We start from the raw sequence: 20,180 nt of genomic DNA on the forward strand, positions 1-20,180 counted from the left end.
ATTTCACAAAGAAGTTTTCTCTGTCACCATAAGTTCTCTCCAGTCAGACACTGAGTCTATCCCCCTCCTAACTTCACAGGTCTACTGTGGGGTGAAGTTGGTAAGAGCGCCATCTGTCAACGCGCAAGCAATAGCCTCCCTTAGCTTCACACAACCCCTTTTCCGTGTCCTGAAGACTGCCCCTACTCTAGAAAACAGTGTTTTCCCTTGTTTGTCGGCACAATGTAGGGATTCCCCAATTCCAGTCTCTAGGCAAAACACTTAGACACTCTAAAGATGTCAGAGGCTCCCGTTGCACTCGGGTGAGCAGTTTACACTGTTAGTAAGGCTTCCTCAACGGATACAACATGGAGGATATTTCGGGGTTTTCGGTGAAATATGGTAGGATGGACTACCCCACACTCTGCCTATTCTAAAAGAGCAACTGGTTAAAGAAAGATTAAGGAAGGTATCCCTTCACCTCAAGAGTGGATTGATTTGATTAGTTCCCTATGTGCTTGGGGACAATCAGAATCATCTTCTGGAGTAGTCAGTAACTTCTATGCAGTCATTTGGGTTGCTTTGTCATCCCAGGGACTATTAACTAAATTCATCTGAAGAATGGAAAAGTTGAAACAGAGAGAGGTTAAGCAACTTACTCAAGGTCACACAGCAAATGGAGAGGATGAAACCAGAAAGTCTTCTGATACCCATGCTCCACCTCCTTCCCCTGTTGTGATGTATATTTGGCTTTTCAAGATGAGGGGCAGCATGGAAAATTTATTGGATTTGGTGAAAAGTAGGGTCAGTGGGCAGCTTCCTTCTCTGATATCAAAGAATTTCTCTGCATAGTTTGGGCTTTTAAACATTTCACATGTTTTAAATGTAGACTCTGCTAGAGGCTTTATATTTATTTAGCTTAATTTGATCTTTTTTTTTTTTTGCTCTACATATGTTTACTTGTGCCTGCCTCTGATCCTCTGAGTGTCTCTGCTTCACTGATATGAGCCCATCACCTCATTATCAACCTGGGAGGTAGGGAGCAAATCTGATTATCTTAATCTTGTAGTTAGGGGAAAGAAGGTAGCCATAGAGTAGGTTTCTTGGCTAGAAGCAGGAGACCATTCTGATTAACTCTGTGTGACACTTAAGCACTGAAAATTCTTAGAGTCAAGAAGTTGCTGCCATCCAATCTAACCTCACAAGCATTGCAGGAATCTCCTCTCTCTAGCATCATCTTTAACAACTGCTCAGCCAGCCAGTGATTAAGCCCTTCTATAATGGGGAAATCATAACTACACAAAATAATCTCTTTTGTTTTCCTGAGAGCTCTAATTCTCAAAACATTCTTTCTTTTACTTAGCTAAAGTCAGCCTCCCTTGTAACTTTCATCCTTTGGTCCTAGATTAGCTCTGTTTACCAATAGGTGCTTGCTATAGTCTTTGTGTTGCTTTAAATAATGATCATGATGATCACAAAAGACAGTATGGTATTTTGGTTAGAGGATGGGCATTGATGTTGGGAAGACCTGAGTTCAAGTCCTACCTTTAACACATACTACCTGTGTGACCTTGGGCAAGGCATTTACCCTCTCAGTGTGGCAGGCTACTCTCTAATAGGAGCTGCAAAGGAGATGTCAACCTGCACTGTGCTGATCATCTGATCTTTCAGTACCCTCCATGACATTTTGTAACACAAGAAGCTACAAAGGTGTTGCCAGTTGCCTTGGAAAGGGGACTTTCCACATTGGGAATTCCCTACAGAGATGAAATCACTGGTATAAACAATAACAACAAATACTGATGATATTACTTAAGTGGAACTAGAAAAAAGGACTCAGCTTCTGAGTCTATAGTTCTAATAATTCAGCATTAAAACTATATGGCCTTTAGAATAAAATAAAATTTAAGAATATTGACTTTTTTTTTTAAAAATTCTAGGGGCTGCTTTTTTTTCAGAGTGAAGATTAGGAATGAGGAAAGAGTCATTGCAAATTATTTTGAGCTATTTCTCACCACATTTCACTTTATCCACTCAAAAGGTTCAAGTGTATTGAGCACTTAAAATCTGGGGCATGCTTACTGTGTGCTCGGGTTTTCTTGTATATCTTTCTTCATTTACTTAAAACTATGTATATATGTATTCATTTGTTTTTTAAATAGTGTTGATATCTTTTCTGTTCTTATGCTTTCATTTCTAAATATATTCTTCCCCCTTTCCAGAGATAGATAGATAGATAGATAGATAGATAGATAGATAGATAGATAGATAGATAGATATGGTAGCAAAGAATAAACAGGAAAGAAAAAATAAAGCAGTTAAGCAGAATTAAGCAACAGGTTCATGGAGGTTGACAATATATGCAGTGTTCGACACCCATAGATCTCCCCTTCTTCAAAGGAGGGAGAGAGGCACACACTAGTTTTTATTAGTTGTTCCTCACTGAATTGGAAAGCAATCTAGATACTAAGTCCCCTCTTGTTTTATTTAAAATAGGAGAACAGATAAGCAGAGAGTTTAGATGACTTACTTAGGAATCTATCAAAGTAGAACTCAAACCCTTATTCAAAAGTCTGTTTCTTTACCTACTGGGCTGGGCTGGGCTGCTTCTAAAGTAAGAGATTTTGGCAGTTTCTAACTCTATTTTAAAAAATTCAAAATTCAAAACAAACCCTGTAATACACTTGTGTAATACAGAGATTTAATGGCACGTCAAAATGGGTTTCATGGTGCCAATGAACCTTTACTTCCCTTCCAGATTTTTTTTTAATAAGCACACAGTATTTTCCACTGAATATGCATTAATGAAGTACCACCTACATTCTGCAACTAGTCTGATTGCAGAGTTACCTGGTGGGTGGGGCTTAGTCACTGAACAGCTCCTTACAGAAAGTAATAAGACCTAACCTACTGTGTATCCTTGCACCAACTCACCCCCTGGTCTAAGGTTTTCAGACTCCCACCATGGTTTTTTCTTTTTTTCACATCCCAGTCATATTTTCCATCTTCCTTTGGGTGGTGTAAAGTAACAGCTGTTTCGGGGTAATGGATGAAGGGACAAAAATCCCTGGAGTGTTTAGACTCTTTGTTTATCTAGGGGTGATAACACAGTAAAGAGTAGCACTTGGACCTAAATTTGGCATGCACTGAGCCCAAACCCATCACATAATTAGCACAGACGGCCTCCTAGGGCCAGAGTAAAACCACATGATGCCTGGCCACATAAACAGGTTCTGCAGTCGGGTCATTAGGAATTGGAGTGTTATGCAGAAGGCACAAAATCAAGTTGGTTAGAATTTTCCAAGGAATCCATGATTACCAAAAGAAGTTTATATTTACACCAAGTTAACAGATTCATTTGGGTTGAGTTTTTTTTTCTTCAAGTTCCAACTAAAATCTCATTTTCTACAAGAAGCCTTTCCTATTCCCTCTTAATATCAGTACCTCCCCTCGGCTGATTATGTACATTATATCCTTTATATATCTTGTTTTTTTCATACTTATTTGAATGCTGTTTCCTCCCATTAAACTGTAAGCTCACTGAAAACAGAGGGGGTTTTTTTGTCCTTTTTTGTATCCCCAGAACTTAGTATGGTAACTAGTACATAGGAAGCACTTTATAAATGCTTGCTGACTGATTGACTTAAAATGTCTTTCAAATGAACATCAATCTTAGAACTAGAAGTCTGTGAAGCCATCCAGTGCAACCCCCTGCCTACTGCACGAAGTCTTTCTACAACATCCTTGACAAGTGTCTTTGTCTGGCCTCTATTTGAACATCTCCAGTGACAGTGAGCTCACTACAGAATGCTTGTCATTCTTGAACACAATGCCATACAACAGCAATCTTCTCCCTCTCTCTTCCCCAAGGAAAGTTTCAGAAACTACCCTTTGAATTAAAAAAAAAATTTTAAGATTCCAATAGAAGGGTCTTTCCCCTTGGATTCTGCCCCTCTCCTCTAGCATCTTGGGTGGTATATTTTGTTGTTTGTGCTTGAATGGTAAGAGCATGCATTATATCTCTGATAGTAAAACATGAATCACTAAGAACTCACATACTTTGCTAGGAATTAGATGCCTCTGTCGTGTCTTCTCCTGTAAACTAAGCTAATCCATTCTGGGAAACAAGGGGGAAACCCCATACTCTGGAAGAATCCCAGGCACTTTGTAATAATGTAACAGGGGAGGAAGGGTACCCTAACCTTTTTGCCAATATTCTCGTGTTCTGACATCAGTCCCTTCTCTGCCAACGAGGAGACCAAAGGGAAAGATGCAGCTCTATTAAAACCTTAACAGAGGGACTAGGATTCCCCCCTTCCAAAAACAGCAAGCATAACAAGTTAGATTTTTACAAATCTTTATGGCATACAAAGCACTTTTCAGACATTAGTTCATTTAACTCCATGAACATGAAACAATGAGAAGAAGGAACTCTAGGGTTTAGACCAGGGGTGGGGAATCTTAACAAAAGGATTTGTTCCCAAGGACCTAGAAGGCCATGGGTTCTCCTCCCCCCTCCCGGTTTAGATACATTTGAATTACATAGCTAAATCTGTGAACATTTCCACTCAAATTAGCTCAACCTGGAGAGCTTCTCAGAAGTCTGGAAACAATGATTATTCTCCTTGCCTCACAAGGAGGCAGCATAGGGGATTTAGTTGAAAGAGGAGTGAACTAGGCAAACATAAGAAATGTTAGAGCTTAGAGAAAAATGTCAAGCTCAGACCTGGATGTAAAGCTAAAGAAAAATGAGGTTTAGCAAAGTTTAATGACTGTTTGTTCATTGTAGCAATTGTCAGAACTCTGAATTCAGTACTCCAAATTCCTAGTCCTTATCAGTTGAGGATGACAGTAAGTTTATATTTATATGATGCTTTGAGGATCAATTAAATTCAGTAGACAGTTGGACAGCTAGGTGACCCAAAGGACAGAGTGGCAAGCCTGGAGTCAGGAAGACTCATCTCTGTGAATTCAAATCTGGCTTCAGACACTTACTAGCTGAGTGACCTTGGTCAAGTCACTTCACCTGTTTGCCTCTGTTTCTCATCATAAAATGAACTGGAAAAGGAAATGGCAAACCACTCTACTTACCTTTGCCAAGAAAACCCCAAATGCGGTCAAGAAAAGTCAGACAGAACTTGAACAACAAGACAATTATTAATCGCCATCTGCATGCAACTCTGCTAATCACTGGTTAACATAAGACTTTGTTCACAGCCTGTTATTCATCCTTCATTCTCAAAGAGGGCCAATGACATCATATGTGAGTGGTTAGCACTCATATTATTATGTTAGCATATGTTAGCACACATATATTTAAGTGAGGTAGAGTTGCACAGTTGGCAGCCTCACTCTCTCTTCTAGAGTTATTGAAGTCCAGTGGCAAAGCAAAAATTAAAATGACTGGGGATGGCCCAGGATGTAGTGGGTGAACTTGGACCTTCTAAATCAAGGTCATTTCCCAGGCTGAGTTTGTCTGAGGCAACTCCCATTCAGTAACTAGGCAAGAATTGAGACAAAAGATGCCCTAATTTACCATCACAAACATTTCAGTCTGGGAGAAGACCCTCAACGTTTCTTTCCAGAACAGAAAATAATTGCATTCTAAGCCATCAAAATCAATGAGCCATAGAGACTTGGGCTGGGTGGCTATTATTGGTCATTCAATGAAAGCTGGACTGATTTGTGTTTAAAGGTGCAGTCCAGGGGTGAGGAACCTGCAGTCTGGAGGCCACATGTGGCCTTCTAGGTTCTCAGGTGCAGCCTTTTGACTGAGTCCAAGTTTTGTAGAACAAATCCTTTATTAAGGGGATTTGTTCTGTGAAGTTTGCTGCACTTGAGGATCTAGAGAGCCACATGTGGCTTCAAAGTTGCAGGTTCCCCATCCCTAGTGCAGTAACAGCAGCTCCATTTGAAACACAATAGACTGGTGCAGAGAAAGTATACTCACAATAGCCCTGTGAGACGGACCTCTGCTTTTCTTTGATATAGGGAATTCCTCTACCAATGCAAGGTAAGCACTTTTTTAAAACAACTTATAGCCCTAGAGAGTTATCTAGACTACTGAGAAATTTAGTGAGTTGCCCAGGATGGGCACTATGTATCAGAGATAGGATCTGAACCCAAATTTTGGCTCCAGAGCTAGGTCTCTGCTCATTGTGACAAGCTGTTTCTCAGTTGGTGGGTAATGCAAATGATATTATTCCCATTTTACAGACGTGAAAGCTGAGCCTTAGAGAGATAAAGAGAGGTATATGCAGTAACACAGATGAGACGTGTCAAAGCCAAGAACTTGCATCCAGGTCTCCCTTTAAGCTGATGCTATTTCCTCTGTGCTACACTAACTTTATGTATTTTAGGGGTTGGGGAGTTTCTTTGGGGGAGGGGGCTCATTTGGAAGAAGCAGACTTGTGATTTCATTGATGTAGAGGATTTCTAGTGAGAGAAACCCTTTGTTCCAAAGCACATCCACCACTATTTTGCAATGTAGAGTCTCAGAAGTTACATAAAGTACAGAAAAGTTAATTGACTTGCCTGAAGTCACACAGTCAGAATGGATCAGAAGCAGGACCTGAACCCAGGTCCTCCTCACTCCATGACTTTCACACTGCCTCATTCTGTGTTGTACAATGTAGTTCAGTACTTCCTTTGGGTCATTCTGAGTATAGTAAGCAAGGCTCTTTAGAAACCATCCTGACTTTGTCTGTGACTATCTGAAGCAACTTTTCCAAGGGGAGACCTGCATTTCCCAGGACTGCTAAGCTAAGCCCACTCCACATCAGAGAAGCAATCAAGTCACATTTCTGCTCCATTTTCCTTGATCTTTGTTATTTTTTGATTTTTTTGAAGATTATATTTTTATACATGTAGGTATGTATGTATGTTTATTTCAGATGCCTCTTGTATTAATTAGCCCAGTTCTCCAGCTTAACAAATTAGCTTTCTCGGATTTTTTTTAATTTACTTTTTCTAAGGTGTGTAATACTTAACCAATTAGAAGGGGTGGGGTGAAGCTGGAAACCCTGAATTATGGTGCAATCAGTAATGAATGATAATCACATTGAGACCTCTAATACTGTAGTTGAGATTGGATTCTACTACAGTTCTGCAACCTACTAGTTGTGGTACCTTGAACAGCTTGCTTGACCTATCTGACACTGTGGTTTTCTCATCTATTGAAATTAAGGTGTTGGATGAGACAACTTCCAAGATCCCTTTCTAGTCAGAACATTCTATCACTCCAATTCACTGAGCTTCTTCCTCTTCCTCTTCTTCTTCCTTTTCTTCTTCCTCATCTTCTTCTCCTCCTTCTCTCTCTCTCCCTCTCCAAATACAGATAGATAGTTCAATAGGTATAATTGCCAAGGAGTCCCCAGCCCTTCCTTTATGCAGTCAGTATTCCAAACTCCTAGGCTCCCAAATTGGGATGGACGAATTTTGCCGATACATTTCAAGATCAAAAGTATTCTGTGGCCGAATGGTCTGAAAGAATGCTGCTCCTCAGCATCAAAAATGCCGCTCATTGTCTCATGTCTTATTGATGGAATTATAACTATGGTCAATATAATAGTATCACGTAGGATTTCTCCTCTCAACATTTCAAAATCCTCTGCAGTTATTAGTGATATTTCTAATTACATTTTCCAACAAGTAGCATCACAATACTATGAGAAACTTGCCTAAGATCACGCAAGTATAAGTGTCAAAGCCAGGATTTGAACCCAGGTCCTCTGATTCCAAGTTCACAACTCATTGCCAGACAAGAGGACCTTCCTTGGGCCCAGTTGTTAATTCTTCTACCCTTGGTCATCAGAAGTTTGGCCCTTCCTTCGTCCTAGGCCCATCCCTGACCAACCCTTGAGATATCTGCTCCTGAAATAACATCCTTGTCTTTGTATTGGCCTCCTCCCTCCTCCTCCAAGAGGCCACAAGATCTTTAGTATTTATTAAACTATATTTCCCCTCCAATCTTCACTGCCCCCAAAGTCAAGTTCCAGACAGCTGCAGGATGCCCATATCCCTACTTCTGCTTAAGGTATCCCAGAGCCCCATGTCACTAACCCTTGAATCTTCTATCCTCTTGGCAGGGAACTGTCTACCCTGCCACTACTCCCCAAGATCCTCAGGGCCTCACCATCTGCCCTGCTACTTACCCTGCCTAATAAGTGCAGGACTCTCTTGTCTGCCAAAGACTTAACATGATCATAAACCTTCTCAATATACCGTCTCCCCCAATTAGAGTATGAGCTCCTTGAAAGGAGGAAATGCCTCATTTTTTTCTTTGTATCCCCTGAGCCTGGGATTGTACTTGGCACAGAGTAAGAGCTCAGTAAACACTTTTCCATTACATTAGGCATGAGGGCCACCCCTTACCAATGAGAAGAGCAGAGTAGGCCCGACCTCTCTATGTACTGGCTCACTATTAAAAGCCTTGTTCTCAAAGGATTTGGTCACGAAGGTATAACTGTACTGGGCAACCAGCTTAGTTGCTGTAAACACAGTCCTGCTTAAAGAAACTGTATTTAAAAGCATAAGAGGCAGTCTCTAGTGGATAGAGAATTTACCTTGAAGTCAAGGTCTGCGTTCAAGTTCCCCTTCAATTTAGATACACATAATTTGGGCAAAAGTTTGTCTCCTTTGGAGGAAAGCATTCTAGGAGATAGCATTTGGGGAAGTCACATTGTAAATCTATCTATCACTATACTCACATAAGGTAAGTGCATCTGTATCTTTTTTCAGTGACCTTAAGACAGGAAGTTGAAAACCCTCCAGATCTACTTGGGCCTTTGCTTCCTCCTCCTTAGAGCAAACCCCTCAATATTACTTGAAGGGGGAAGCGGCTTCCACTGGATCAAATGTGGCCCAAGTGCCAATGAGGCAGAGACATTTCCTGCAAAGCTCCCGGGAACATTCTCCTTCCCAATAATGCCCCGCTTTGTCCGGCTTCAGCCTCCCTCCTGTGTCTGCCCCAGCTTTAGCGGCCTGTCCATGGTTGTGAGAGAGAACTTCCCTAGGGCTGCTGTGCTCTCCCCGCTGCTCATTCTCCCACTTGGAGACACGCTCTTCAATCAGAGGGCTCAAGGTGTTGCTGTGGAGGGGATTATGGAGCAATTGACATAGAATTATGACTTTTGGTGGGGGAGAAAGCAGCAGGGGAAGATGAAAGTGGGAACAAAACAGCTCCTGTTTTCATGTAAATTTTACTAGCCCTACAAAAAGGAGAAAAGAAAACTCCCTTCATGCACACACACACACACACACACACACACACACACACACACACACACACGCACACACCCCCAGCTTCCCCAGAAAATTAATATGAGATTTTGGACGATTTATTTGTTAAAGTTTACAAGAGCCTTCAAACAGCTGCTGAAAGGATATTGAATTTTTCAGGACATGGGCTGAGGAGGGGGAGGGGGGATGACATGTAAAAAGGAGTGAAAGGAATTATTGAGGAGATCTTATGAAATGTTTGCAGGGGAAGAACCTGGCCAGGACACAGGGGAAGGTTATGGGGTTAGTGATCAGAGTTACTGTGTGAGGCCTGCCTGGGACATTTCTCTGATATACTCTACCACTGTGTAGGCCTTTGGACTTTGGGTGTCTCTGTTTCTAGGCCTCATGGGGAGCTAAGATGTCCCACTTTTTATAAAAAAGGTTTTGAAATCCTTGACCAAAATGAGCTACAGATGTCCAAACCGTTTCTACTGTTAAGCAGAGATGCATTTTTTCCATAGATGGTATTGTAAGCATATTCAACATAAGGATGCTATAAGAATGTTACCTTCTTTGGCAAGGGATGCCTAGTATAGGTAAGTCATATTTGGTTGTGAGACTATGTAGTTTAGTGAATAAATATCTGACCTTAGAGTTCAAATCTAGCCTCAGTCCCCAACCAGCTATGTGACCCTGGGCAAGTCACTTAACCCTGTTTGCCTCAGTTTCCCCCATCTGTAAAATGATCTGGAGAAGAAAATGGCAAACCACTCCAGTATCTTTGCCAAGAAAATCCCAAATGGGGTCATGAAGAGTTGAACATGACTGAAAAACAATTAAACAGCAATTAGAGTCAGGAAGACCTAGGTTTAAGTGTTATTTCATATATATAAAAAAATCCTCATCTGCAGATTGAATATAATAGCACCAACCTCTCAGGGTCCTTGTGAGGGTCAAATTAACTAATTTACATAAAGAGCTTTGTAAATCTTGATAACAGCTAGTAGTAGTTGTCATAATAGTTGTGGTCAGAAGAGGGAGGGAGGAGGAAGAGGAGAAGGAAGAGGAAAAGGGGGAGGAGGAAGATCAAGTAGAAGATGGGGAAGGGTTACCATGGTACCACTGAAGAGGAGGGATCACTGCTAAAAAATTAGCTGTATGACCTTGGGCAAGTCATGTAAGTTCCCAGTGCTCTGCAGTCTCCTTAAGACTATGAATTGCCAATCTATATCACCATTCATTTTCTTTATCCACTGCCCTCAAAAAAGAAATAAGAAATTATTTTAGATTAGATACAGAGTTAGATACAGGATCAGTAATGGATATCATTATAGATTTTTTTTAACTCACTCAAAAGTTAATTCTTCTTTTTCTATATGAATTATCCAATTAATATTTTTGCCACAATCAAATATTAAAGCTTCTATTCAGAAGTATGGGATATGCTCTCGTCCTTGACTAGTTTTGTTTTGTCTCTGTCACTTTCCTCACAGAAATGATTGACCAGAAAGCCTTGTATCATTTCAATTTGACATCCATGCAAGATTCAGAAATGGTTCTTTCAGCCACATTCCATTTCTACTCAGATCGGCGGCCTCGGTCCCGAGAAGTTATTTGCAAGCGTTCCAAAAACTCCTCCTGCCGCCTTCTGCACCTACAACCCGTCCCTCGCTTCCACCTGATACTCCGCAGCGTTCCGCAGAATGCAGCTTTTGGGCTGGTCAAGGGTAACGTGACCATCTTCCCCCACCAAAGGGGTGTTTGGCAAGCCAAGGATATTTCTCACATAATTAAGGAAGCCAAGCAGGATGGGGAGCTTCTCCTCTTGGCTGAGATCGATTCTGGGGAGAAGGACCAAGTCTTCCATGGCCCAGGACCAAACAACATGCCCTACATCCTTGTCTATGCTAATGATCTGGCGATTTCTGAGCCCAACAGTGTTGCGGTGACTCTCCAGAGGTATGACCCCTTTCCAACCAGTGACACTGATCCAAGCCGCTCACCCAATGCCTCCACTGACTCTCGGGTGAGGAGAGACATTTATGTTCCTGGTTCCATCCATGACAATGAGCTTCCAGAGGCAGAATATGGTCTCCACCATCCCCATCACCTCCACCACACTCATCACCCTCAACATTATCATAAACATGACTTGTGGGAGAGTGCTTACAAGGCCCTAAAACCCAAATCAACCCGGAAAGACCGAAGGAAAAAGGGACAAGATCATAATGAAATGCTTACAAAATCTCAGATGCTGAATTTTGATGAGAAAACCATGAAAAAAGCACGAAGAAAACAATGGAATGAGCCAAGAATTTGCTCCCGGAGATACTTGAAAGTTGACTTTGCTGACATAGGGTGGAATGAATGGATTATATCACCTAAATCATTTGATGCCTATTACTGTTCTGGGGCTTGTGAGTTCCCAATGCCCAAGGTAGAGTGAGTTGTTTTTGCTGTCTTTTTACCATTTGAATTGCACTTCAGTAGGAAAATAATCATAATTTATTATGGGATAGAGGAACTGTGAAAATAAGTTGAGTCAATTACACATTTCTTCTACTATAGAACTCAAAACTAACACTGAAATCTTGTCTCTCTCTTGACCCTACACTAGTTCTAAATCAAGCAAGGAATGAACTCCCACTTTTTCACCATACCTTTCATTCTGTATCCATCTGTTTGTCTTTCTGCTTCTCAAAAACATCTGTCACGGGTTCAAACGGGTTCAAAACCCTGGAACAAGTGCTGCTAAGCTGAAGCATTTCTCATTTCTATGGCTATGCTGGTCTTAAGGTCATGCAGCCCACTCTAATGAGGAAAGACATATTCAGTTTTATGTTAAACAAACATGTCTTCTAGAAAATTCACATTTTAAACCCAGAACCATTAGTATTTCTGAAGCATCCAAACTTCTCTCTAATGTCACATGTTAATATGGACAACCTTCTGTTGGAATGATGTTGAGCTGAACTATGTAAAGAACAGCCATGCCTTGCTAGGCAAGAATATCCCATAGACAATATCTATCTATCTATCTATCATCTATCTATCTATCTATCTATCTATCTATCTATCTATCTATCTATCTATCTATCTATCTATCTATAAGATTTTAAGTGCCTTCTGTGTATCAAGCAATTTGCTAAGCTGTGGAGATATAGAAGTAGAAATCAAATAATTCCTGCCCTCAAGGAGCTTACATTCTTGTGCTATACTGGGTAGAGAGCCAGCCCCATAGTTCAGGAAGACACCCAGCTTCTAATCTCAGAGCCCATCAAGTTAAAACCCCTCACTTACAGATGAGGAAACTAAGGTGAAGGGACCTCCTCAAGGTGATATATTCAGCTAACAGCAGAGCTTGTACCTACAGTCACCACATAGGTTAATTTCTCTAAACCATTCTATCTCTTTAGTGAAGGTAAGTAGCTGAATTGTTCTCAAAGTACAGAGTTGCCCATATTATGGAAGATGGGGGTATGACTATGATCTTGTGATTGCATTGGTATAGAGAGCTTTCAATAAATTTCAATTTCAACACCATCAATGTTGATTGACAGCTGTTATGCAATTTATGGTCTTAGAGAGATTCCTGGGATGATGATTGGTTAAGTGACTTGCCCTGGGTCCCACAGTTTGTATGTGTGAGAGGCAGAACATTATTGCAGGTTATTCTGAATTGGAAGCTAACTCCCTATTAATTACACAAGGTCATCTCTCCATGTAAGAACTGACTTCTTCACTGGAAGCCAAGTTGAAATTTGATTCTAATTCATAGTCTTTCTGAGACTTTTGGTAGAACAAAACAATTGTCTTATTACAGCCATGCACAAAACTACCTTGATTGATAAGAAAGTCATGATGGTGGGGGTAAACTCCATTTCTTTTGAAATTCACTAGCCCTCTAAGTCAACAGTCTGAGACTGAATCTTCCCTCAGAAGCAGGGACCAGACCTATGCCATTCAAATATTTCTCTTCCCCTGTGAATTGTGCTTAGAAGTAATTCTAATATCCTTAGGTAGTACCCGACTCTCCCCTCAAGGCCAACCACCTGCTGCTTTAGCTTTAGGCTAGATTTTGGTGCCTAGAATTAAAGACTGTTAGAAGTAGAATCAGTCAGAGGGATCCTCTAGTCCAAGCTCCCGATTTAAAGATGAAAGCTGAGGCCCACAGAGGGTAAGTGATTTTTCCAAGGTAATACACTTGAGATTCCAGACCAGGACATTCTAAATCCAGTCCTCTTTCTACCTTGCCTTGCTGCCTCTTGCATATGTTAGCTATCTGTTAGGGCCTTGTACTAGTGAACATGCCAGAACTGAATGACCTTAAAGATACCTTCCAATTCTGAACTTTTTTGACTTAGATAAGAGGCAAATGGTACCATGGAAAGAGAGCTAGACTTGGTATTGCAGGCCCTGAGTCCAAATCCCAGCTCTGCCACTGACTTACCTGTGTAACTTTGGGCAAATCACTTTGCCTCCCTGGGCCTAAGTTTGCTCATCTGTAAAATGAAGAGGTTGGACCAGATGGCCTCTGAGGATCCTTCCAGATGTAGTTTATAATCTTATATTTCCATGATCCTAAATGCCTAATTTATCAGGAGGGAGGAACTCAGCTACTCTGCGATTTTGTCTCAGAGCAATCAATTAGCAATCATTTATTAAGTGCTTTCTATGTTCCGGGAACTATTCTAGGCATTGGGAATAAAATACCAAAAAAAAAATGCCATCCCTAGAATGAATCATAAGATCATGAGGGTAAAACTATATAAATGTGACTCTCTGTATAATTCTATATAAATTAGTATACTGTCATGTGACCTTGGACAAGTGACTTAACCTCTCTGGGGGTCTCATTGGTCAGATTATGAATCCCACCTAGGTCCTTAGAAAAAAAACTCTCTCCTTCCCAGTCTTGAATCCTATCTCTGAGGACTAAATATGCATCAATGCTCTTCCCCATTTTCCTAGTCCTTGATATCCCTAGATATCAACATGTTTTCTATAAAATCTATGACGATTTTGAGTCAGAAAGATATACACTTAGCAATTTTAGTATTCACAAAATATTTCCTGAGGTTTAAGGATCAGCAGGGTTGGACTGGTAGAAAGGTGAATGAGAAGAAAAGGAAAGAATGAAATAGGGGCAAGTGTATCTTTGAAAATAGTCACCATCAATGGAAAGAGTTCAAAAACTAGAATCTCGAGTATGATGTCAGAAAAGTCACTTTGTCTCCTTGGACTTCAGTTTCCTCATTTGTAAAAAAGAGTGGGTTGAATTAGATGATCTCTAGGACTCCTTCCAGGCATAAGTCTGTGATCCTTTGATCCTCAGTGATTCTAAAATTTGATAAGGATGAGAGGGAAACCTGGGTAGGAAAGGTAGGCTGGGAGGATTTGGATGGGCTGAGTGGAGGGGAAGGAGCAGCTTTGGTTTGAGCTGGGGTGTAGGAGTGGTTGTGTTCCAAATGGTTTTTCAGAGGAAGAATTCTGAATATGTCTTTGTCAAGTGGCATTTGCTGCTCTTTCCATCCACTCTCAGGAACAAAACTTGGACCTCTTAAAGGATAAATTCTAACCTCATCAGAGTAGTCTAAGTGTTGACACAGTTTCAACATCACAGTTCTCTTACCGAGTCACAATTCCTGGTGAGAGGAAATAACATTTCCAGACCCCCATAAGCGTTAAGTGGGAACATTACACCATGTGTTTGTAGGGGCAGCCCAGCTTGTACCCTAGTGGGAACACACAAAATTCCAAATGGGCTTTCCCAACATCTTCTTGGGCACGTCAATAATAGTTAGCATTTATATAATGTTTTCAAGTTGGCAAAGTGCTTTGCATAGCTTGTCTCTTGATTCTAACAACCCAATATAGTGATTATTATGCCCATTAAACATTTTCAACAAATATTTATTAATCACCTACTATGTGAAGCATACTGTATATAATTTATGCTGTCTTTGGTATACAGAGAAGATACTACTGGGACTTAGGGCTATGGTAGGGTATATACACGTCAAAGAAGAGAGCATGGCCTCCAGGAAGGATCAGTGGCCCAGGGGTCCTATGACACGGATTCTAATCCTTATTTTACCACCAATTCACTGTGTGATTTGATGCAAATTACCACCCCTAGCTGGGCCTCAGTCTCCTCTTCTGTAAAATGAAAGGTTGTATTAGATGACCTTTAAGATCCCTTTATTTCCCAGTTCTATTTATTGTCCCTGCCCCTCTCCCCCCAAGCAGAAACAAAGGACAAACCCACAGAGGCACACTCTTGTAACTCAGTTTTGTGACTAGTAACATGCATTCATTCTCAAAATGGCTACAAAAGGTTAGAGTTGGAGTTTGGGACCATGCAATGAAATAAAGCTAACTTGGCTATGTAGAAGCCAGACTTTCAACCTTTGAGGACTTTTTTGGTTTTGTTTTTCCTAGTTAGGGGAGGTGATTTATGCTGGTCTGCCCTCTTGCCTGATAATTACAAGATGGTGTATCTAGGTTAGCTTTCTTCTTTGGGTGTGTCTCAGTCATGGCAGTCTTCTGGGACTGCCTATTAATTTGGTACCTCCTCCTCACCCTTCACCCTGACTTTTTATTAGCTTTTTTCAGTCTGTATAGCCTTTAAAAGCTAGAAGATGGTTTATTCTAAATCTACTTTGTGGTTGCAGTGAAGGGGGAGGAGCACAGGAGCAAAGTTGGGAGGGGAGAGATAGAGATAGGGATTGGTGAAATAGCAAAACCTCCCAATAAACTCTCCCCGATAATAGGATGGTTAGAGCTAGAAGGTAAAGATGATGGTTTCTATATCAGAGAAATCAGCTTTTTTCAATAGGCTCAGATGAGTGTAATTCTGTTCTTGGACTTCTTATGGCTCCTCAGAGGCAAAGCCAACCCTACTCACCCTCCAGACAGGAGGCCTTTTAGAGCCCTGATCACCTCCTGTCCTTTCTCAGGAAAATAGTTCTTCCTCATTGCCTCACTTAAACATTCCGTCCTCTAAGAAAAAGCCACAAATCTTCCCCTTGACTTTGGCTGTAGAAACCAAGCCACAGTGGGGTCAAAACCACGGCCATGTGAGCAAAACCAGGGGTAAATTATGGGGTGTCAGGCATGGAGGTTTTACTGTTTGACTGTTCTCAGGATTTGCAGAGTGACTTCTTAGTCTGGGAGGACAGTAAGTCAGTTAATAGGAAAAGTGTGTGGCTTCATTGATTTTACAGCTCATAAATATTTCTGAGATCTTTTTTTCTTCAGTTTGAGAGAGAAAATAGGCTATATGCTAGGCATTAGCCTCACCTTAATTTTCATCTAAATCACAAAATGTAATTAATATTGAAAACCACTTATAACCAATGATTCAAATGTAATGTAATGTTGGTTTTCTCTTACTTCTCAATGACAATGATGATAGTGATTAATAATTATATAACACTTACTATGTGCTGATCACTTTACAGTTGCTATCTCATTTAATCCCTACAACAACCCTAAGGGGGTGGGAGGGATCGGGGAGATGGTATTATTATCCCCATTTTATAGATAAGGAAACTAAGACAATCTGAGGTTAAGTCACTTGCCCAGGGTCACATAGCTAGTAAACTGCTGAAGTAAAATTCTAACTCAGGTCTTTCTGCGCCCAGGTCCAATGCTTTGTGCACTGTAGTTCCAACCAGTTGCCCCAACTTAAAACACAATCTCAGTGAATCTATCAATCCATCCAGGGTTCTAATTATGTGCCCAGTACTAAGCTAGATGCCAATCGAATCACTTTATTTTTTAAAAGATCATTTATATAGTACTTAATATGCGTCAGGTACTATACTAAGTAAGCACTTTACAAATATTATTTCATTAGGTCCTCACAATAATCCTGTGAGGTGTTGGTGTTATTATACCCATTTTTACAGGTGAGGAAACTGAGGTAAACCAAGATTAAGTCACACCGCTATTAAGAATACAAGGTCATGGGGTGGCTAGGTGGCTCAATGAATAGAGCACCGGCCCTGGAGTCAGGGTTCAAATATGACCTCAGACACAACACACACACACACACACACACACACACACACACACAACTAGCCGTGTGACCTTTGGCAAGTCTCTTAACGCCAATTGCCCTCCAAAAAGCAAAAAAACAAAAAGAATATGAAGTCAAATTTGAACTCAGGTCTTCTGACTTCAGGACTAGTACTCTGTCTACTGCACTACTTAGCTGTCTCAGCACCACACTTAGCATATAGTAAGAGTGGAATAAATGTTTATCAATTGATTACTTTTCTAAAAATTAACGTTTTATTGATTTTTTTGTTCTATGTTATTGTCACTTTCCAGTGACTCTCTGGCCTCCCAATAGTTTTCTCTTGCCCCAGTAATATATGGTTTTGCAAAACAGACCAATGCATTAACACATACATCCTTCATTTCACGTCTGTGGGGCGTCACATTTCTGTTGAGGTGAAGGACGTATGTTTCACTCTTCTTTCCTCTGAAGTCATGACTGGTTGCTGCATTGATTTCACTTCCAGGGTCTTTCCATATCAGTTTCCATGGCATTATTGAAACTCACCAACTTTCTAACTCTATTCCTCTAATCAACCAGGGTGTTCCCAAATATTAATACAGTCTTATATATACATATGTGTAGATATGTACATATATGTTCATACAAATAACATGTGGTGGTTATGAGGAATTTTAATAAAAACATATTACTATTTTAAAATTTTAAATAATTAACCTTTTAAATGTTTTTATAACTTTGCAGCCTTTATGCTTCTGACGCTATTCAAATCTGAAAATACACGAAGACTTTTGGGACACCCCGTATTACCTGCCACTCATTTCTTCTGGCAGTCTTAAGCCAATCTGGCCATGGCTGTAGGTGAAAATGAATAACACTGTTTCTCTTGCCTCTTTCTAGATTGTGCGACCATCAAACCACGCCACAATCCAGAGCATTGTAAAAGCAGTGGGGATCATTCCGGGCATTCCAGAGCCCTGCTGCGTTCCTGATAAAATGAGCTCCCTCAGTGTACTGTTCTTAGATGAGAATAGAAATGTGGTCCTAAAGGTATATCCCAACATGTCAGTGGAGACTTGTGCCTGCCGATAAGTCTCTGGGATGAACTTCTCTTAAAAAAGAAAAGAAAAAACAGAAAGGAAGGAAAAAAACCCCAATCTGATCACAAAAGCAGTGCATGTTGGGGACCTTGTGTCACGGAAATGAATCCAGCTGTATTTATGATCCTGTTTATGTCAGTAAACACACACACACACACACAGACACACACACAGAGGAAAAATAACCCCATGAGGCTGGAGAAGGAGCTCTTCATTCTTTTGGAAATATTTTAAATAACTAATGACAGCCCCCTGAGTTCAAAAATTCAGTTAATTAGACCCAGCCTATTGGCCTTCCCAAAGGCTTCTACTCTCCACTTACTCAGAGCTTGCCACCATCATTACATTAACTTTTCATCAAGTCACCCCAAGATTGTTCCTGTGCCTTTTTTACGTTATCATCTCATAACTTGGGGAGTGGGCTTCACACACTCTATCTAGCCAATCAATTCCCTACAAAAACATTTTTGTTTAAAACACTCACCTGCCTTTTAATATACATATTTATATTGAAAAGAAGGCTGTAATAAAGGGCTTAAATGTATATTTTCTTTGAGATTCAAATGTAGTGCACTGTATAAGCTTTTATACATATCTATGTATACAGTATGTTAATATAACCTATTTTGGTTACTTCTTCCTAATATATATTTTATTTTGCAAAAGGAGGGGGTACTCCAATGTACCCTGCAGATGTGCGAGTTGCTGGGTTAATTTTGAGTTGTTGAGACACACATATTCTTGAAATAACACACATAGTAATATGTTTAAATACTAAAACAAAATAACCAAGATTTTATATTTTTGTAAATTATACTTTCTATACTATAGAATATGTTATAAGTGCTTTTTACTGAAAGCTAATAAATTAAAGTACAGTCGTATCTTTTTAAAATGGTATAGTTCTATTCTTTCCTTCTTTCATTAGTTAACTCCATAAATCAAATATTTACTATATATAATGTTCTTGGGAGGATATAAGGATATAGAAGGTACAGGCCCTGCTTGTGCAGCTCTCTAGCTGGGGAGATGAGAAAGGTATACACAGAAATATAGTACAAGAAAAGGAAATGATGAGTGATATATAAATGAGAAAAGCAATTTGTTCTTTAGGGTGACTTTCAGTTCTATACCTATGGTCCTATAGAACATGTTAGGAAAAGTTTCCTCTAACAATTCATTGCATTTTCCATTCTACTAATCTGGAGAGAAAAAAAAAAAGTTTGGGGACTGGCTGTATCCCAGCATCTATTCATTCAGGCAGGTGGTATCCAGGGGCCTCTGTTGTCTCTTCTCAGGGTCATGTCCCAAGCTCTGTCCCTTACCCACCAGGGCCATAAATCCTGAAATCAAATGTCTTTTCCTCACCAGATATTCAATGGGCACCAGAATTCCTAGTTTTACCCTAAGGTAGTAATAGCAAAGCATAACTTTGCAGCATCTAAGATTAAAACTATTCAGATTCTACTGTCCCAAGTGCTGTTTTAGTAACTCAGGATACAAAAGGCAAATATGAAACATTCCTTACCCTCTAGAAGCTTACAATCTTTAGGGTGATTGCATTCTATACCACACTTACATGAAAGAGGGAGGAAGCGTATCTACCCAAATAGTGTATCTGGAGAAAAGAGGAGAATAGGAAAGAAATGGACAAATTATATTTGTCTAATTATTGGATGGGGGCCAAGTCGTGCAAGGTTGGGGTCAGGCAAGAAAATGAATATACATCAGGAGAAGGAACAATTTTGTCTCTGGTTTTAATTGTGAATTAAATATAAAATATAAACGTACCTAGACATCATTACACATAAGAGTGTGTCCCTCATCCTGACTTACTGAAGGTCCCCAAGGAT

At 40.2% G+C, this 20,180-nt stretch overlaps 1 protein-coding gene across 1 annotated transcript in view; it reads left to right on the plus strand.

The window, feature by feature from the left end:
* The window catches only part of GDF10 (growth differentiation factor 10), a 20,192-nt gene extending 970 nt beyond the window's left edge, over positions 1-19,222 (plus strand). The window contains exons 2-3 of the mRNA XM_069067261.1: positions 10,695-11,638; positions 18,128-19,222. Coding sequence (XP_068923362.1) covers positions 10,695-11,638; positions 18,128-18,319 — 1,136 coding nt within the window. The 3' untranslated portion in view covers positions 18,320-19,222. The remainder of the gene's footprint in view (positions 1-10,694; positions 11,639-18,127) is intronic.
* Positions 19,223-20,180: the final 958 nt, after the last annotated feature.

This window comes from Petaurus breviceps, unplaced genomic scaffold (genome assembly GCF_028583685.1).
Source record: "Petaurus breviceps papuanus isolate PSGF00001 unplaced genomic scaffold, PetGlider_PUasm1.0 90740, whole genome shotgun sequence".
In the NCBI taxonomy this organism is placed as follows: domain Eukaryota; kingdom Metazoa; phylum Chordata; class Mammalia; order Diprotodontia; family Petauridae; genus Petaurus; species Petaurus breviceps.